Below are 20037 nucleotides of genomic sequence, written 5' to 3' on the forward strand. Positions count from 1 at the left end.
ATTTCTGGGTTCTCTTTTCTGTTCCATTCATCTGTATGTCTGTTTTGGTACCAGTACTGCACTGTCTTGATTACTGTGGCTGTGTAATATTGTCTGAAGTCTGGAAAAGTTACACCTTCTACTTAGTATTTTCTCCTCAGATTGCTTTGGCAATTCTGGGTCTTCTATGGTCCCATATAAACTTTTGGATTGTTTGTTCTCGTTCTGTGAAAAATATCATGGGTAATTTGATCAGAGTTGCATTGAATCTGTAGATTGCTTTGGGTAGTATGGCCACTTTAATGATATTAATTCTTCCAATCCAGGAGCATGGAATATCTTTCCATTTCTTTGAATCCTCTTTAATTTCCTTGATTAATGTTTTATAGTTCTCAGCATATAGGTCTTTCACATTCTTGGTCAGGTTTATTTGTAGATATTTAATTTTTTGGTGTGTGATTTTAAAAGATATATTTTTGTATTTCTTTTCTAATATTTCATTGTCATTATACAGAAATACAACCAATTTCTGAATTTAATCTTGTGTCCTGATACATTGCTGAATTCATAGATCAGTTTGAGTAGTTTGTGTGTAGAGTCCCTAGGGTTTTCTATATATAGTATCATGTCATCTGCATACAGTGACAATTTTACCTCTTCTCTTCCAATTTGAATATTTTTTTTCATTGGTCTGATTGCTGTAGCTAGGACTTCCAATACAATGTTGACTAATAGTGGTGAGAGTGGACATCCTTGTCTTGTTCCAGATTTTAGTGGGAAAGCTTTCAGCTTTTCTCCATTGAGTATTATATTTGCTGTGGGTTTGTCATAAATGGCTTTTATTATGTTAAGGTGTGTTCCCTCTATATTCACTGTGGGATGAGTTTTTATCAAGAATGGATATTAGATTTTGTCAAATGCTTTTTCTGCATCTATTGAGATGATCATGGGGTTTTTGACTTTCTTTTTGTTAATGTGGTGTATGATGTTGATTGATTTGTATATATCGAAGCATCCTTGTGAACCTGGGATGAATCCACTTGGTTGTGGTATATGATCTTTTTTATATGTTGTTGGATTCAGTTGGCTAAAATTTTGTTGGGAATTTTTGCATCTATATTCATCAAAGATACTGGCCTATAATTTTCCTTTTTGGTAGTATCTTTGCCTGGTTTTGATATTAGAGTGATGGTGGCTTCATAGAATGTCTTGGGGAGTGTTCCTTCTTCTTCAACCTTTTGGAAAAGTTTAAGAAGGATGGGTATAAGTTCTTCCTTTTATGTTTGGGAGAATTCACCTGTGAAGCCATCTGGTCCTGGACTTTTGTTTGTAGGGAGTGTTTTTTTTTTTGTTTTGTTTTTTGTTTTTTGTGTTTTTGCCATTTTCTTGGGCCACTCTCGCGGCATATGGAGGTTCCCAGGCTAGGGGTCTAATCGGAGCTCTAGCCACAGGCCTACGCCACAGCCACAGCCACGCGGGATCCGAGCCGCATCTGCAACCTACACCACAGCTCACGGCAACGCCGGATCGTTAACCCACTGAGCAAGGGCAGGGATCGAACCTGCAACCTCATGGTTCCTAGTCGGGTTCGTTAACCACTGCGCCACAACGGGAACTCCGGGAGTGTTTTTAGTACATATTCAATTTCATTTCTATTGATTGGTCTATTAAATTGATCTATTTCTTCTTGATTCAGTTTTGGTGGGCTGTATGTCTCTAGAAAGTTTGTCTATTTCTTCTAGGTTGTCAAATTTGTTAGCATATAATTGTTCATAGTATTCGCTTATGGTTTCTTGTACCTATGCAGTATCTGTTGTGATTTCTCCTTTTTCATTTCTTATTTTGAGTTCTTCCTCTCCTCTTTTTGGTGAGTCTGGGCAGAGGTTTGTCAGTTTTGTTTACCCTTTCAATGAACCAGCTCTTAGTTTTATTGATTTTTTTTTCTATTTTTTTTTTTTGAATCTCCATTTTATTGATTTCCTGTCTGATCTTTATGATTTCATTCCTTTTGCTGACTTTGGGTTTTGTTTGTTCTTCTTTGTCTAATTCTTTTAGGTAGTAAATTAAATTTTTGATTTGAGATTTTTCTTCTTTTCTGAGGAAGGCCTGTATCTCTATGAACTTCCCTCTAAGCACTGATTATGTGACATCCCTTAGATTTTGAATGGTTGTGTTTTCATTATTATTTGTCTCAAGTTATTTTTAATTCCTTTATGATTTCTTCATTGACCCATTGGTTTTTTAGTAGCATGTTGTTTAGTCTCCATGTACTTAGTTTCTTCTCTCTTTTTTTTTTTTTTTTTTCCTGTGGCTGATTTCTAGTTTTATGCCATGGTGGTCATAGAAGATACTTGAAATAATTTCCATACTCTTAACTTTGTTGAGCTTAGTTTTGTGCCCCAGTATGTGTCAATCCTTGAGGATGTTCTTTGTGCACTTGAAAAAAAAATGTATATTCTGATTTTTTTGGATGTAATGTCCTGAAAATGTCAATTAAGTCTAACTTTTCCATTATGACATTTAGATCTCTATTGCTTTATTGATTTTCTGTCTAGAGATATGTCCATTGATGTGAGTGGGGTGTTAAAGTCTCCTACTATTATTGTATTCCCATTAATTTTTCCTTTTATGTCTGTTAGTATCTGTCATATGTATCTGGGTGTTCCTGTATTGGGGTATATATGATGATTGTAATATCCTCTTCTTGAATGGATCCTTTTATCATTAAATAGTGTCCTTCTTTGTCTGTCTTTATGGATTTCATTTTAAAGACTGTTTTGACTGATATAAGTATTGCAACTCCTGCTTTCTTGTCTTTTCCATTCATGTGAAATATCTTTTTCTATCCCTTTACTTTCAATTTATATGTGTCTTTGCCTTATGTTGAGTCTCTTGTAGACAGCATATTGTAGGCTCTTGCTTTTTTATCCAATCTGTCACTCTATATCTTTTGATTGGATCATTCAGTCCATTGACGTTTAAGGTGGTAATTGATAAATATGTATTTACTGCCATTTCAAACCTGTTTTCCAGTTGATTCTATGTTTCTTCTTTGTTCCTTTTTTTTTTTTTTTTTTTTTTGGTTGGATCATTTCCTTTTATTTTATGCTTGTGTCCTTTTTAGTTTTTACGAATGTAATGTTTGGTTTTGATTTGTGGTTGCCCTGTTTTTCAAGTATGTTAATTCCTTCCTGTATCTGCTTGCTTTAACTTGATAGTCATATAGGCTCAAACACATTCTTTTTTATTTTTTTTTATTTTATTTTCCCACTGTACAGCAAGGGGATCAAGCTATCCTTACATGTATACATTACAATTACATTTTTTTCCCCACCCTTTGTTCTGTTGCAACATGAGTATCTAGACAAAGTTCTCAATGCTATTCAGCAGGATCTCCTTGTAAATCTATTCTAAATTGTGTCTGATAAGCCCAAGCTCCCGATCCCTCCCACTCCCTCCCCCTCCCATCAGGCAGCCACAAATCTCTTCTCCAAGTCCATGATTTACTTTTCTGAGGAGATGTTCATTTGTGCTGGATATTAGATTCCAGTTATAAGTGATATCATATGGTATTTGTCTTTGTCTTTCTGGCTGATTTCACTCAGTATGAGATTCTCTAGTTCCATCCATGTTGCTGCAAATGGCATTATGTCCTTCTTTTTTATGGCTGAGTAGTATTCCACTGTGTATATATACCACTTCTTCCTAATCCAATCATCTGTCGATGGACATTTGGACATTTGGGTTGTTTCCATGACTTGGCTATTGTGAATAGTGCTGCAATGAACATGCAGGTGCATGTGTCTTTTTCAAGGAAAGTTTTGTCTGGATATATGCCCAAGAGTGGGATTGCTGGATCATATGGTAGTTCTATCTACAGATTTCTAAGGTACCTCCATACTGTTCTCCATAGTGGTTGTATCAGCTTACATTCCCACCAACAGTGCAGGAGGGTTCCCTTTTTTTTTTCATTCATTTTTTTACTATTAAATTAAATATTATTAAATTATATTTACTTTTTTGGGGGGGTTCCCGTTTCTCCACACCCCCTCCAGCACTTGTCATTTGTGGATTTATTAATGATGGCCATTCTGACTGGTGTGAGGTGGTATCTCATGGTAGTTTTGATTTGCATTTCTCTTATAATCAGCGATGTTGAGCATTTTTTCATGTGTTTGCTGGCCATCTGTATATCTTCTTTGGAGAACAGTCTATGCAGGTCTTTTGCCCATTTTTCCATTGATTGATTGGCTTTTTTGCTGTTGGGTTGTATAAGTTGTTTATATATTCTAGAGATTAACCCCTTGTCAGTTGCATCATTTGAAACTATTTTCTCCCATTCTGAAAGTTGTCTTTTTGTTTTCTTTTGGGTTTCCTTTGCTGTGCAAAAGCTTTTCAGTTCGATGAGGTCCCATGGGTTTATTTTTGCTCTAATTTCTATTGCTTTGGGAGACTGACCTGAGAAAATATTCATGATGTTGATGTCAGAGAGTGTTTTGCCTATGTTTTCTTCTAGGAGTTTGATGGTGTCCTGTCGTATATTTAAGTCTTTCAGCCATTTGGAGTTTATTTTGGTGCATGGTGTGAGGGTGTGTTCTAGTTTCATTGCTTTGCATGCTGCTGTCCAGGTTTCCCAGCAATGCTTGCTGAATAGACTTTCTTTTTCCCATTTGATGTTCTTGCCTCCCTTGTCAAAGATTAATTGACCATAGGTGTCAGGGTTTATTTCCGGGTTCTCTATTCTGTTCCATTGGTCTGTCTGTCTGTTTTGATACCAGTACCACACTGTTTTGATGACTGTGGCTTTGTAGTATTTCTTGAAGTCTGGGAGAGTTATGCCTCCTGCTTGGTTTTTGTTTCTCAGGATTGCTTTGGCGATTCTGGGTCTTTTGTGGTTCCATATAAATGTTTGGATTGTTTGTTCTAGTTCTGTGAAAAATGTCATGGGTAATTTGACAGGGATTGCATTGAATCTGTAGATTGCTTTGGGTAGTATGGCCATTTTTACAATATTGATTTTTTCAATCCAGGAACATGGAATATCTTTCCATTTCTTTACATCTTCTTTGATTTCTTTGATTAAAGTTTTATAGTTCTCGGCATATAGGTCCTTTACCTCTTTGGTCAGGTGTATTCCGAGGTATTTGATTTTGTGAGGTACAATTTTAAAAGGTATCGTATTTTTGTATTCCTTTTCTAATGTTTCATTGCTGGTATACAGAAATGCAACTGACTTCTGAATGTTAATCTTATATCCTGCCACTTTGCTGAATTTATTAATCAGTTCAAGGAGTTTTGGGGTTGAGTCCTTAAGGTTTTCTATGTATAGTATCATGTCATCTGCATACAGTGACAGTTTGATCTCTTCTCTTCCTATATGGATGCCTTTTATTTCTTTTGTTTGTCTAATTGCTGTGGCTAAGACTTCCAAAACGATGTGGAAGAGCAGTGGTGAGAGTGGGCATCCCTGTCTTGTTCCAGATTTGAGGGAGAAGGCTTTCAGTTTTTCTCCATTGAGGATTATATTTGCTGTGGGTTTATCATAAATGGCTTTGATGATATTCAGGAATGTTCCCTCTATACCCACTTTGGCGAGGGTCTTGATCATGAATGGATGTTGGACTTTGTCAAATGCTTTTTCTGCATCTATTGAGATGATCATATGATTTTTGACTTTTTTTTTTGTTAATGTGGTGTATGATGCTGATTGATTTGCGTATGTTGAACCATCCTTGTGAACCTAGGATGAACCCTACCTGGTCATGGTGTATAATTTTTTTGATATGTTGTTGGATTCGGTTGGCTAAGATTTTGTTGAGAATTTTTGCATCTATATTCATCAATGATATTGGGCGATAGTTTTCTTTTTTGGTGGTATCTCTGTCTGGTTTTGGAATGAGGGTGATGGTGGCCTCATAGAATGACTTTGGGAGTATTCCTTCTTCTTCAACCTTTTGAAAGAGTTTAAGGAGGATGGGCACCAATTCCTCTTTATATGTTTGATAGAATTCACCTGTGAAGCCATCTGGTCTGGACTTTAATTTGTAGGGAGTGTTTTTATGACCTCTTCAATTTCATTTCTAGTGATCGGTCTGTTCAGTTGGTCTGTTTCTGCTTGATTCAGTTTTGGCAGGCTGTAAGATTCTAGAAAATTGTCCATTTCTTCCAGATTGTCAAACTTGTTGCCATATAGTTGTTCATAGTATTCTCTTATGGTTTTTTGCATTTCTGCTGTATCCGTTGTGATTTCTCCTTTTTCATTTCTAATTTTGGTTATTTGGGTTCTTTCTCTCCTCTTTTTAGTGAGTCTGGCCAGGGGTTTGTCAATTTTGTTCACCTTTTCAAAGAACCAGCTCTTGGTTTTATTAATTTTCTCTATTGTTTTTTGAGTCTCTATTTTATTGATTTCTTCTTTGATCTTTATAATTTCCTTCCTTCTGCTGACTTTAGGTCTTTTTTGTTCTTCTTTTTCTAATTCGTTTAGGTGGAGGGTTAAGTTGTCAATTTGGGATCTTTCTCCTTTTTTGAGAAAGGCCTGGATTGCTATAAATTTCCCTCTGAGCACTGCTTTCGCAGCATCCCATAGATTTTGAGAGGTTGTGTCTTCATTATCATTTGTCTCAAGGTAGTTTTTAATTTCCTTCTTGATTTCCTCATTGACCCATTGGTTTTTTAGTAGCATGTTGTTTAGTCTCCACGTAGTAGGTTTTTTCTCTTTCCTTTTCCCGTGGTTGATTTCTAATTTCATGGCGTTGTGGTCAGAGAAGATACTTGAGATAATTTCTATGCTCCTAAATTTGTTGAGGTTAGCTTTGTGTCCCAATATGTGGTCGATTCTTGAGAATGTTCCATGAGCATTTGAGAAGAATGTGTATTCTGATTTTTTTGGATGTAGTGTCCTGAAGATATCAATGAAGTCTAAGTTTTCTATTGTTTCCTTTAGGATCTCTGTTGCTTTATTGGTTTTCTGTCTAGAGGATCTGTCCATTGATATGAGGGGGGTATTAAGGTCTCCTACTATGATTGTATTCCAATCAATTTCTCCCTTTATGTCTGTTAATATTTGTTGTATGTATCTGGGTGCTCCTATATTTGGGGCATATATGTTGACGATAGTAACATCCTCTCCTTGGATGGATCCCTTAATCATTAAATAGTGTCCTTCTTTGTCTTTCTTTATGTCTTCTGTTTTAAAGTCTATTTTGTCTGATATGAGTGTTGCAACTCCTGCTTTTCTGTCATGTCTATTGGCGTGAAATATTTTTCCCCACCCTTTCACTTTCAATCTATATGTATCTTTTGTTCTAAGGTGAGTTTCTTGTAGGCAGCATATTGAAGGTTTTTGCCTTTTTATCCACTTAGCCACTCTGTGTCTTTTGATTGGGGCATTCAGTCCATTGACATTTAAGGTGATAATTGATAGATGATTATTTATTCCCATTTTGAACCTCGTGTTCCAGTTGATTCTATGGTTCTCTATTCTTCTTTTTTTTTTTTTTTTTTTTTGGTTGGATGGTCTCCAGTTATTATCTGCTTGAGTGGTTTTTTTTTTTTTTTTTTTTTTTTCATTTTTTGCAAATGCAATATTTGGTTTTGGCTTGTGGTTGCCCTGTCAAACACATTCTTAAAAAAAAAAAAAGTCTAGATTTTCTTACTTTCCTTCCCCACATTTTATGATTTTGAAGTCCTTTTTTAACATCTTAATGTTTGTCCTTTTGCTGTTCCATGTGTTTATCATCACTTTTACAATAGTTTTTTTTTTTCCTTTTAGATCTGTATACTGGTTTATTTAAGTGATTGCTTTCCAGGTGTGATTTCCTCCATCCTATTTCTTATTTTTTTTTTTTATTTAGAGAAATGTTTTCAGTATTTTGAATGGGTTTAGTATTGCTGTACTTTTTTGGTTTTTGTTTGAGAAATTCTTTACCTCTCCTTGTAGTTTAAATGATGTTCTTGCTGGGGAGAGTATTTTAGGTTGCAAATTTTTCCCTTTTAGAGCTTTGAATATATCTTGCCACTTTCTTATGGCCTGTAGTGTTTCTGTAGAGAAATCCGCTGATAGCCTTATGGGGGTTCCCTTATAATCAACACTTTTTCTCCTGCTGCTTTAGAATCCTTTTAAATTTTGCCATTTTTTTTATATCTTTATTTTGGCCTTATTTGGGTTCAACCCATTTGAGGCCCTCTGTGTTTCCTGTATCTTGATATCTGTTTCCTTTAGATTTAGAAAGATTTCAAACATAATTTCTTCAAAAATATTTTCAATCCCCTTTTCTTTTTCTTCTCCTTCTGGAATCCCTATTATGTGTAGATTGGCCTGCTTTATACTATCCCATAGCTCTCTTATATTGCTTTCATGTTTTTTCATTTGGTTTTCTGTCTGCTATCCTGATTGGGTGATTTCCATTATTCTGTCTTTCAAGTCACTAATGCATTCCTCTGCATTATTCCTTCTGTTCTTTAGTGCCTTTAACTAAGTTTGCATCTCTGCAAATGAAATTTCTCATTTTTCTCACTTCCTCCTTATATTTTCTCATTCCTTTCTAAAGTAATCTGCATTACTGTTTATATGCACTCTTAATTCCTTCATAGTCACCCTTAATTCCTTCACTATTTTACCTACCTCCTTTTTGAACTCAGTGCCTCTTAAACTGCAGACATCTGTTTCACTCTGTGCTGCTTCAGGTGAATTCTCCTGTTCTTTTAACTGGGAATGGATCCTGAGCTTCTTCATTTGCTTGTATTTTTCTTATTCTGTGAGTTTAGGGAAACCACCTACTTTAGTCTTAGAGGGCTATTTCTATTCAAGAGTACCCCTTTGTGTTTTGTGGGGGGGCTATTTATTTTTGGAGTGAGTGTTTGGATATTTGCTGTCTCCTTCCTCAATATGAGCAGGCTATTATCCCCTTGATAGGGTGCTGCATGTGTTTCCAGGGAGAAGGAGGTAATAAGCAGGACTAGTAGTCAGTGCCTATTTGTTGGGCTCTTGACAGTAGCAATGACCCACTGGAAGGGGGCACAGGTTACTCCTAGTTGTAGGGCCCTGGGAAGTGGAAATGAGCCTCAGGCAGATTTAGGCAGTGCCTGCAGCATTTGGCAGTGGCAGTGGCAGTGGCAGAGTGTCTGAGTTCCCAAGGGAGTGAGAGCTACAAGGCTGGTGTTCAGTCACAATGCCCTCCTCCGTGGTACCCTCTGAGGTGACTGGGGCTGCAAGTGGTGCTTGATCACAGACTCTTAGTGGTGGCAGGCGATGCACACCTCTGGAGTTAGAGATAACTGTGGTGGTTTGCCCTGCTACCTGTAGACCATGCAAGAAACACACTGTCTTGCTTAGCCCATGCAGGAGGTGCTGCACAGGCTGCTCCTCATTGCAGGGTCCTGGGATGTGACAGTGATCAGGCATGTGTAGGTGAGGCCCAGAGCATTTGGCAGTGGCAGAAGCAGGGCAGGTGTGTTCCCAGGGGAGTGAGAGCAGCAATGGGTGGTGCATGGTTGCAGTGCCCTCTCCTTTGCTGACCTCTGAGGTGATTGGGGCTATAGGTGGAGCCTGTTCACAGATCCCTAGTGGTGGCAGGCTACATCCCCTCTGGTTTCTGAGATGACTGCTGTGGTTAGTCCCTGCTGCCTGTAGGTCATGCAAAAGGCTCTGCATCATGCTTAGCTCCCTACAGCCCTTAGCTCACTCAAGAGATGCCTGGCCACCCATAGGTTGCACAAGAGGAGTCTGGTCTCTCATATCCTGAGCAAGTGGTGCCTGCACCAGAGGCATCCCACCCTCCGAGAGTCCGTTCATGTAAGGGAAATAGATTCCTATGGCAGTCCATCCCCCTCCTCTTGCCCTCACCAACAATGGTGCCTTGCCTCTCCTATGGGGCCCAGACATCCTCTTGGGTTTTCTCAGCTGTGATGTCCACTTCCCGGCCCATGGTGCATCCTCCCTAGCCTCTCAGGCTGTCTCCACACAGCCAACCCTAGTCTTCTCCCCAGAACTGACCTATGGAGCCTGAGTCTCAGTGCCCAACCCCCAGTGAACATCTCGGGCTGTGGTGACCAGGACAGTGGTGCAGATGATCTTTGTAGCTCTCACCCTGCTTTGCCCTCCTCAGTCTAGCTGCTGCACTTTTCTCAGTGACTTTGAGGTCACTCTGTCTCAGCTGATCTTCCCATTGGTTACTTGGCTTCCCAGGGTGTGGGTTCCTTTCCCCTTTAAGAGTTCCCTCTCAGGAGGGCTGGTCCCATCCTGATTCTTTTTTCTTTTTTCTTTTATTTTACCCAGTTATGTGGAGGGTTTCTTGCCCTTTTTGGAGGTTTATGGTCTTTTGCTAGCATTCAGTAGATGTTCTGTGAATCGTTCTACACATAGATTTTTTTTTTTTTTCTCAATGTGTTTGCGGGAGAAGATGATCACCACATCTCACTCCTCTTCCATCTTGATCTTTCTCCCTCCAATATGTTTTAGACATTCCTTTGAATTAACTTTTTAAGACATTCCCTTACATTTTTTTTCCATACCTCCTGATGAAAGTTTTCCATTTTTAAAAACTGACCTAATGTTCAATAAATGTTTTGGACATTGTCTTTACAACCTAAAATTTGAACTTTGTTATTCCCATCACAAGTGTAAAGCCTTCTACACTTCTTGCACTGGTTTCTGCATGGGTACTGAAGTGTATGTAAAATTACACAGAATATTGAGAAGTCTTTGTGTAAAAGTCTAATGTACTGCAGAATTCATTTTAAATGCATTAATTTTAGAAGGGAGAAGTAGCATTCAACATTAATGAAATGCTTATAATTACTTAGAGACAAAGAGATATGCTGACATTATAATAAAAAATACAAAAACTGGTAGTGTTAAATATTTGATGCCACAAATGAATATATGTATAGTAGATAACAAGCATAAACACATGGCTGCTGAAGTTTACATTTCATAACTCAGTGTTTTTAAAGCTTAAATCTAAATTTCAATTTAACATTTAATCAATTAATTTTGATGACTTATTTGAAAAACTTAAAAATTAATATTTACTCTGGAGTTGAAAATCACAAGTTAAATTATTTAGCTACATCCATTAATAACTTATAGTTTAACACTAGAAAAAAATCTATTCTTCTAAGCATAAACTCATATATAATGTTTCCTGCATGGGTATTTTAATAAACAGACATAAAGTGGAAAGGTCCATCCCCACTGTGTGAAAAATAATTGCATGAAGTTATGTAAATGGAAAAACTAATAATTTTATAAGCTATAATTATTACTTTTTAAATCTATTTAATCTATACAGAAAACAAATATTAATATGCTGTAATAGAACATATGAGAAAGTGTGTATGTGTATATATGTGTCTGACACCATTAGAGTAACAGATTTCCTAAACACATTTCACTTTGCGCAGGCCTTAATGTTGTGACTTTCATAAAGTGCTTTGCAATTTTAGGATAGAATAAATTAAGTACAGATTGTAAAGTATAGACTATACTAGAACTTAAAATGCTGTAACAGGTGACTTTGAAGAAGGAAATAATGAAGTGTATCTTTCCAGACCTTGATTACATTACAAAACATCCTCTTATTTTCGGAGAGAGAGATTATGGATATATCTACGCAGTTACCATTTTAAAACTGTCACAAGTATATAGAAACAAATTAGGTTTTTATTCTTCTTTTAACTATATAAACTCAGTAAGAAGCTGGCCCTTAGAGCTATGCACATAAGAGTTTGGTTTTTATATAATTTGTTTATATTTATTTTAAAAGGATTAGTTCTCTTTAGAGCAAGTTCCTTTTATGTACAGAAACTGTGCTCTGTAATTCTGCTGCTAGCTCACTGTATCACTTTTTCCATTTCAGAAGTCGTACAGCTAAATATATAAAGAAGATGATCTGGACACAAAGGTATGGCTTACCTGTGCCACTGGTCAACGACAGCCTTGGATGGTAGCCTCCAGATTATTTTTGGTTTTGGTTCCCCAATGGCTGAGCAGTTCAGTAGTAGTTTGTCCCCCAAATTCACCTCAGTCCATTTCTGAGATGCAGATTCTATCCTGGGGATGGTCTCCTGGTCTTCCACTGTAAGAATTACCACCCTTCGCTCTGAGCCAGTGGAGCTGGTAGCAATGCATTCATAAGTGCCCGTATCTGAAGAGGCCATGTTTCTTATCAACAGAGTTCCATTTGAAAATAAGAACTTGGAATTGATGAACTGTAATGGTTTCACTTCAGTGCCATCAGAGAGGACCCAGTGAATACCAGGCTGAGGAGTTCCTTTTGCAGTACAGGGCAGTTTCAAACTTTTACCCCAGGCCCCTGTAATAACTTGCCTCTTCTGCTCCAGAATAACAGGTGGGGCTGCAATGACTTGTATTTTAATCAGCAGTGAATCCTGGCCCACTGGGTTGCTGGCCATGCATTTATAAAAGCCCCGGTCATAAATACTGATATTGTGGATGACCAATGTTCCATCAGACATCACCAGGGCCTGCCCATTCCCCTCGGATGATTTAGAGACCACTGTTTGGTTTGCAAGAATCCAAGAAATTGTAGGGCTTGGCCTACCTTCAACTCTGCATTTCACTTTCACTGTGCTTCTGGAATGCACTGTGATCTCTTTAGTACGTCTCTCCAGGATCCTGGGGGGATAGGAAACCACGGACAAGGTGACATGAAGGCGGTCTGTGCCAAAGCTATTGGATGCTGAGCACAGGTACTGTCCACGGTCCTGAATGTCCACCTTCTGTATGGACAGGGTGCCATTGGGGAGCACCTGGAACCTGCTATTCTCATTCCTTTTAGACAAATCAAGTCCTGATAAGGAGAAAGAAATTTATAGCCATAGGTCATCAAAGTTTAGATAGAAAATATAAATTGCTCATGTGGAAGTCTACCTTATTTTAGGCTACTGGGAACAAATATATTTAAAATTAAGATATTCTAGTCCTCAGATTGCTAAATTTATCTGGATTTTTTAACCCCCTAATTTTAATGTAAAAAACAGACGTTTCAACACAGTGACCATTCTCTTTTTTCAAACATTTCTTTGGGTGTGCTTTCAAAGCATTTCCAAAAATACAGTCTTAACATTTAAAAACCTAATGAGCAAAAAGCTATGCATATATCAATTGGGAATGTTGACAATTTGTGTCTTGGAGAAATGTGATGTTGATTCTTTGAATATACAACCCTGAAACATAACACAATGTTTTCTTTGCTTTGTAATGGAAGAAGACTATTGTGAAGAAAGAGTTTCAAATACCTGGTGAGATTTTGGTCCAGTGGATAGTGGGCTCAGGATTTCCAACAGCTTCACAAGGAAGAAAGGCATCAGAATTAGCTGGAACAGTAAAACTTGCCGCTTTTCCTCCAACTATTCTGGGCCTTTCAAATATATTCCTAGACAAAGAGTCAAAGGGAAGGAGTCTGGAAGTTATTTTTTGAACTGTTTTCCTATCACTTTTCTTTGCATTCTTCTGTATATCCCAATATGAAGGATGAGTGGTGTCCTCTGGTGTGGGCAGTATGCTCACTACTGGCTTTTTGCCCTTTTCAGCAATTTCTGGGTATGACTTGTGCCAAAAGTGGTTTTCTGACAAGGGAGAAGGAGTCAACTTAGAATTCTGTGGTTTAGCGGTTATTGGTGCTGGCATAGGAGTAGAATGTAACAGATTGGAGTAGATAAAGTGGGTGGTTCCAAGGGCAAACTTGGCATTTGGGTGAATTGGGGGAGATGTTTCTGTGATTTGCTGTGGATTAGCATTGTGCCTCAGGGATTCATGTGGCTTGACTATTGTACTTGTTGTTATCCTGAAAATGGGAGTTGCCATATTGTCAGTAACGGCAATTTGATTACTCAAGGGAGGGGAGGTGGAAATTGGCATTGGAGTGGCACTGGTGCTCAGGACAGGTGGCATGGTTGAATGTCTAATGGTTGTCTCCCTAGCCATGGTATTCTGGTGTAGTTTGCTGGACAGAGTGGTTTCAGAAGCAGTTCTGCTCTTTAAAGTCTGAGTATTCTCCTGCAGTGGTTCTTCAAGTACATCTGTCAGAGTAAAAGTTCTTGCATGAAGATCAACTGTGCTTGACGTTTCCTTTATAGTTTCTAGAGAAGAATGAGTGAAAGCAGACATACTGGGCTTGGTTGAAGTTTCAGCTGTGGTTAGAACAGGAGGTGGCATAGTGGTGGATATAATGAAGCCGGAAGTCCTATTATGAGGTTCTTTTTTCCTTTGTACTTTTTGTGTCCTAAGTCTGGCTATTTGGGTTTTAGTGATAATGACAGATGCAGGGGGAGAAGGAGTAGCTGTCAGTGTGGCTATTTGCATTGGTATGAAGTTTGTACTGGATGCTTTACTTAAGATACTAGGAGGTATAGGGTAAATGGGTGGGAAGGGCAGATCTTTCGCTGCTGGAGGACTTAGAGGACTATGTGTTTTAACGGTACTGTGATGAACTTTAGCAGATGTTACCGATGGAATCTGCATCACACTTGCTGAGAGTGTTGTAAAATGTAAGGGGGAAGCTGTGAGTAAAGCAGGAGATGTTTTAGGGAGCATCCTGTCTGTGCTTTTGTGTGAATCAAATTTATGCTGATTCCTTAGCTTTTCTCTTTGGATATGGTTATTTACAAAGATCTGATGCCAAGGAATTTTCTTTCTTGAAAATCTTGTAATGGCTATAGTAGTAGGCATAAGTGGCTTGATGGTGGGACCTGGAAGTGGAAATATAATCATTGAATCTCTTTTAGCTTCACTAGTGTTAGACACACTTGGGTAACTAATATTTGTTCCATGGGTGTTTTCCATGGATATGGCTGTTGGGGCATGAGTTGTAACTGCACTAGCTGGAATCACTTGTATACTTTCAGCATTGAAATATTTTATCGTAGGTGTTGTTTTCTCAACATCTTTATGTGGTTTGTTCTCAAATAGTAATGATGGACTGTGGACTAGAGTTGTAGATTCTTCTGCTGTGACTCTGGAAATTTTAGCTTTGGGGAGGGTAATGGGAGAAGACCTTGGAAAAGGCAATGCTGTTGCAGCAGTGGTGAACCTCTGGCTGGGAGAACAGGATGGGCATACCACATTGAGCTCTGTGGCCGAAAATGCAGTGGTGCTTTCTTCAGAAGCAGCTCTGAATGTTGGCCTCACAAAGCTGTATCTGTGCTCTCGGAGAACTGGAGTCTTATATGGGCTGATAATCCGCCCCCTGCTCCAAATTTTCCTCCGTCTTCCAAAGCGTCTGGACAGAGGAATATTGACTGTACTATTTCTAGGAATGTGTAGCTGAGAATGAGCAGTAGTGTATGGGCCTGAGTGGAGCTTAGAAGTGCTAGGTTTTTTAGTAGTGTGGGAGTGATTGCTTCTGGGATCACTAACTCCTGTTACAGATGACTGATGACTATTCGTGGCATTTACTGACCCTAAAACTGTATCAGCTTTGCCGTTGGCACTACTAAGCATTTCGACATGGATATTTTTTACTGTAGGAGCCCCTACGGTTATCGGGGGTGCACTTTGCAAGTATTTTCTTTTCCTCCCCATGTTGTCCGCATCCTGAAAGTGAGTTGCTTCAAGTGGCAGAGGAAACACACTAGATAAATTGTGGTTGGTTGTACCTTGCATTTTGCCTGATGTGGCTGGGTTTGTATTCTTTGACACAGCCTTAGTTTTAATAGTAGTAGATGGTTTGGAATTTGTTGGTTTTTCAGGTGGTAGTATCTGTGGACTCACAACTGGGGAGACTTTGGGGGCAGCAGCTATACTTGTCACAGGGCTCTCAGATGATTTGCTGGAATCAGCAGTTGCTGTCCTTGCCAGAACACCGGGAGCTTTAGCTGCCAGAACCTCCTCATCTGGAGGGAGCATGCCTGAAGAGTCTACTTCCTCACTAGGTGTTTCCAGGAGTTGGGTGACTGGTGGAAGTGGCTTTGCTGTAGTATTTTCTTGCCTCTCTGGCATGGTATTCTTTTTAGCTTTCTCCAAAAGTGCTGCCCAGTGCTGTGGGTCAATTCTCCTGGCAGAGGGAGGGAACCGCCTCCTGTGCTCCTTGGAACGGTGGCTGGTTGCCTCTCCACGCCGTTGGTGTATTAACACCCGATGCCTATGATTCTTACTTGTGCTCAAGACTTGTGTTCCAGCCTCAGCTCCTTTTGGGGCAGATGTGGGGAGTTGTGTGGCTGGTGGATCCTTAAGCTGAGCAATGGAACTGGGCTCATCAAACCCAGATCCATCCATTTCTACATTATGTTCCACTGGTCTTTGCCCTTTTACTTGGACTGAAACTTGGTTAATTAAAAAATCGACCCCTGATGGGTTGGCTGCTACACAACGATAATGACCCTGGTCTTTTTGAGTGACCTGTAATATTCTTAATGTGCCATTGTTAAGAATTTTCTTATCTCTTGAGGACTGCTGGAGCACACTGTTTCCTGGAAGAACCCAGCTTACAGAGGCATCTGGGATACCTGTAGAATGGCAGGGAAGGTCAAGTGTTTCACCACTAGGAACTATATGATGAGCCCCATTTTCCTGATAGGGTTCTATGGAGGGCTCTATCACGGTAATCCTATAGGTGAGAAAGTCTGCATCATCATAATTGGTGCTTATGCAGTGGTATATGCCTGTGTCAAAAATATCAGCCATCTGGAGTTCCAGTTTCCCACTTTTGTCTATCAGGATCCGTCCATCTTCACTAACATAAGGGGCTCTCACTTTACTTCCATCAGCTAGAAGCCACTCCAAATGTGGGGGAGGGTCTCCTTGGCCTGGGCAGTCTAGGCCAATAGTCCCACCAACCAATACAGTATGTTCCAGCTTAGTATGGTTATCCCTGGAAATCATGGTCCATTTGTATTTGTCTAGCCTCATCTCAGCCCTTGGTAAAGTGATTCGGGCCTCACTGGAGTACTGGATCTGTAATGTACTGAATGTGGTGGCAGTTCTGTTTAGCTGTAAGGAAATTTGGTCTTGCATTAACCAAGGGGGATCTGCTCTGAGATCAGCCTCTATGTTGGTAAAGATGTTTTCAGGCTTAGGAACTGCTTGTTTATATTTGTAGCAGAGTTTTGGTGTTTCTGTGAGTAAGTGGCTCCTTTCTAGTACCAGAGGAGAGTCACTGTACAAAGCCAGAACTTGCCACACTGGCTGAATGTGACTATAATCTATGTTACACACCAGAAATGTTGAAAATGATGCATTTAGTGTGATGTAGTCATTTCTTTCAGTGAATGCCATGGATGATGTCATTGAGGGCTTTTGGATACTGCAGATCATGTTAGCTTCATTTCCAGATTGGTCTGTCATATTCAAAGCCAGGGAGCCAAAGGGCGTCATGAAATCTTGGGGAGAAATGGACACAGAACCACTGTCTTCCAGAAGAGTCAGGTTCTTCGTTTTCAGGGAGTGGTCAATGATTGGCTTGGCACACAGGAAAGCTGAAGCTGGGACCATAACCAAGGGCTCATCTTTAGAGGTCCTGGGGTTCACGCAAAGTGGACATTGCTGAGGACTGGAAGGACTTCTGTCTTTTTTGCATTTTATTATATCTATAAAAATGATAATTAAATTACTGCTAGTAGGGCCTGCTTTATGAATTAACATTTGAACATTTTGAATAAATAGCATTTGCTAAAATATGAAACAATTTGGAAATTTTAGTGTTTAATAGAACGTTTCCTACTTTTTTTGTCTTTGATTTCTAAAAATGCTATCGTCTACATACCTCCCATAATATGATATCCACTGTCACAAGGATTTTATCTGTCTTATTCACTGCTATATTTCCCATGCCTAGAAAGCACCTGATATAATATTTGGTACGCAGTAAATATTAGTTGAATAGTTTCCTTATCTAGGGAAACAAAACGATAGGCCTATATTCGTCACTTTTATTAACTTATTTAGTATTTAGTTATGTTTCCCCATTTTAATGTTTTAAGACTCTGAAAACTTCATTGTCCTTTAAAAGATAATGTTTGATAAATTTCCATTTACAAGTCCTTGGATATCAATAGAAACTCAAATTTCTTTCCATAACCAAAAAAAAAAAAAAAAAAAAAAAAAAACCCACAATGATTATAAGATTTTTTGGCCTGGTCTAGCTTGGTCACAATAGCAATGGAGAGAATGAGATGGATGCAGAAGATAATGAAGCTGGAGGAACCCATCAATAAGAGGTGAGGATGTAGTTGAACAGAGAGGGTAGGGTGATTGAAAAGAAGAGTGAAGGAAGACACAGTATGACTTTGGTAACTGAGTTGATCAAAGTAGACTCAATGCAGGAGGGTTGGATTTAATGGGGAGGGAAGAACATTGTGGCCAAGCAGTGGGGCAGCACACTAAAGGTCTGATATTTTGGTGAAGTCAGAAGCCGAAAAAGTCTTATAGCTCTAGAACTACCCTAAGCCTTTCCAAATCATAGAAACCTCATCTTTCAGACATTCAGATATCACAGACCTGTACACTTAAAAATACTGCTCCGGTGAGTCTATTTAAAATGGCTAGTCATTGCAATACCTAATAAGAGGTATAGAGTTTTACAAAAATGCAGCTAAGAACTTGCATGTTGTTCCACGTAGTAGCTCTCATATCATGCATTAGGTTAGACATAGCATTTTATTTTTTATTTTTTGCAGGGCGTTGCATTTTTGTAAAAAAAGTTTTATTGGCATATTATTGATTTACAATGTGTTTTAGGTGTATAGCAAAGTGAATCATATAAATATATGTATATATCCATACATATATATATCTCCATTCTTTTTTACCATATAGGTTATTATCATATATAATCATATACATATAATCATATATGTATCCATCTCTTACCACATATAATCATATATATCTCCATTCTTTACCATATAGGTTATTACCACATATATAATCATATACATATAATCCCATATATATCCAACTATTACCATATATAATCATATATAGATATATAATCTCATATATATAATCATATATATATATACACACACACACACACACATATATATATATATCTCCATTCTTTTTTACCAATTAGGTTATTATAGAATATTGAGTAGATTTCCCTGTGCTACACAGTAGGTCCTTATTAGTTATCTATTTTATATATAGTAGTGTGTATATATTAATCTCATCTCCCTAATTGATCCATCTCCCCCACCACAGTTTCTCCTTTGGTAACTATAAATCTGATTTTGAAATCTGTGAGTTTGTTTCTGGTTTATAAAAAAGTTCTTCTGTATTATTTTTATTAGATTCCACATATAACTGATATGATATTTGTCTTTCTCTTCTAGATTCCACATATAACTGATATGATATTTGTCTTTCTCTTCTAACTTCACTTAGAATGATAAAATAATCTCTAGGTCCACCTATATTGTTGTGAATGGCATTATTTCATTCTTTTAGTAATATTCCACTGTATAACTATACCACATCTTTACCCATTCATCTGTTGCTGGACATTTAGGTTGTTTCTATATCTTAGCTGTTGTAAATAATGCTGCAATGAACATTTGAGTCCATATATCTTTTCAAATTATGGTTTTCTCTGGATATATGTCCAGCAGTTCTAAGAGGGAAGTTTATAGCAATACAAGCCTACCTCAGGAAACAAAAATCTCAAACAATCTAACTTTACACCTAAAGCAACTAGAGAAAGAAGAACAGATAAAACCCAAAGTTAATGGATCACAGCAGAAATAAATGAAACAGAAATGAAGAAAACCATAGAAAAGATCAATGAAACTAAAAGCTGGTTCTTTGAAAAGATCAACAAAATTTATTACCTCTTAGGCCAGACTCATCAAGAAAAAAAGAGAGGACTCAAATCAATAAAATTGGAAATGAAAAAGGAAAGGAGAAATTACAATTGACACCACAGAAATACAAAGGATCTTAAGAGACTTCTACAAGTAGCCATATGCCAATGTAATGGACAAACTAGAAGAAATGGAAAAATTCTTAGAAAAGTACAATCTTCCAAGACTACACCACTATGAAACAGAAAATATGAAAGGACCAGCCACAAGTACTGAAACTGAAACTGTGATTTAAAA

The 20037-nt window shown here is 38.1% G+C and overlaps 1 protein-coding gene across 6 annotated transcripts in view; it reads right to left on the reverse strand.

Annotated features, from left to right (window-relative positions):
* Window positions 1-20037, reverse strand: part of IGSF10 (immunoglobulin superfamily member 10) — a 54095-nt gene that overhangs the window by 7678 nt on the left and 26380 nt on the right. For 5 of the 6 annotated variants that reach the window (XM_084990030.1, XM_021069602.2, XM_021069605.2 and 2 more), the window contains 2 exons: window positions 13240-17526; window positions 11894-12791 (listed from right to left, as the gene is read on the reverse strand). In XM_084990030.1, coding sequence (XP_084846156.1) covers window positions 11894-12791; window positions 13240-17526 — 5185 coding nt within the window. The remainder of the gene's footprint in view (window positions 1-11893; window positions 12792-13239; window positions 17527-20037) is intronic. The other variant, XM_084990032.1, reaches the window with a different exon arrangement.

The sequence above is a fragment of the Sus scrofa genome, chromosome 13, assembly GCF_054392235.1.
Source record: "Sus scrofa isolate SSC_HxYL_T2T_F1_AM1 chromosome 13, Sscrofa_HxYL_maternal_Yorkshire_Landrace_v2.0, whole genome shotgun sequence".
NCBI classification, from domain to species: domain Eukaryota; kingdom Metazoa; phylum Chordata; class Mammalia; order Artiodactyla; family Suidae; genus Sus; species Sus scrofa.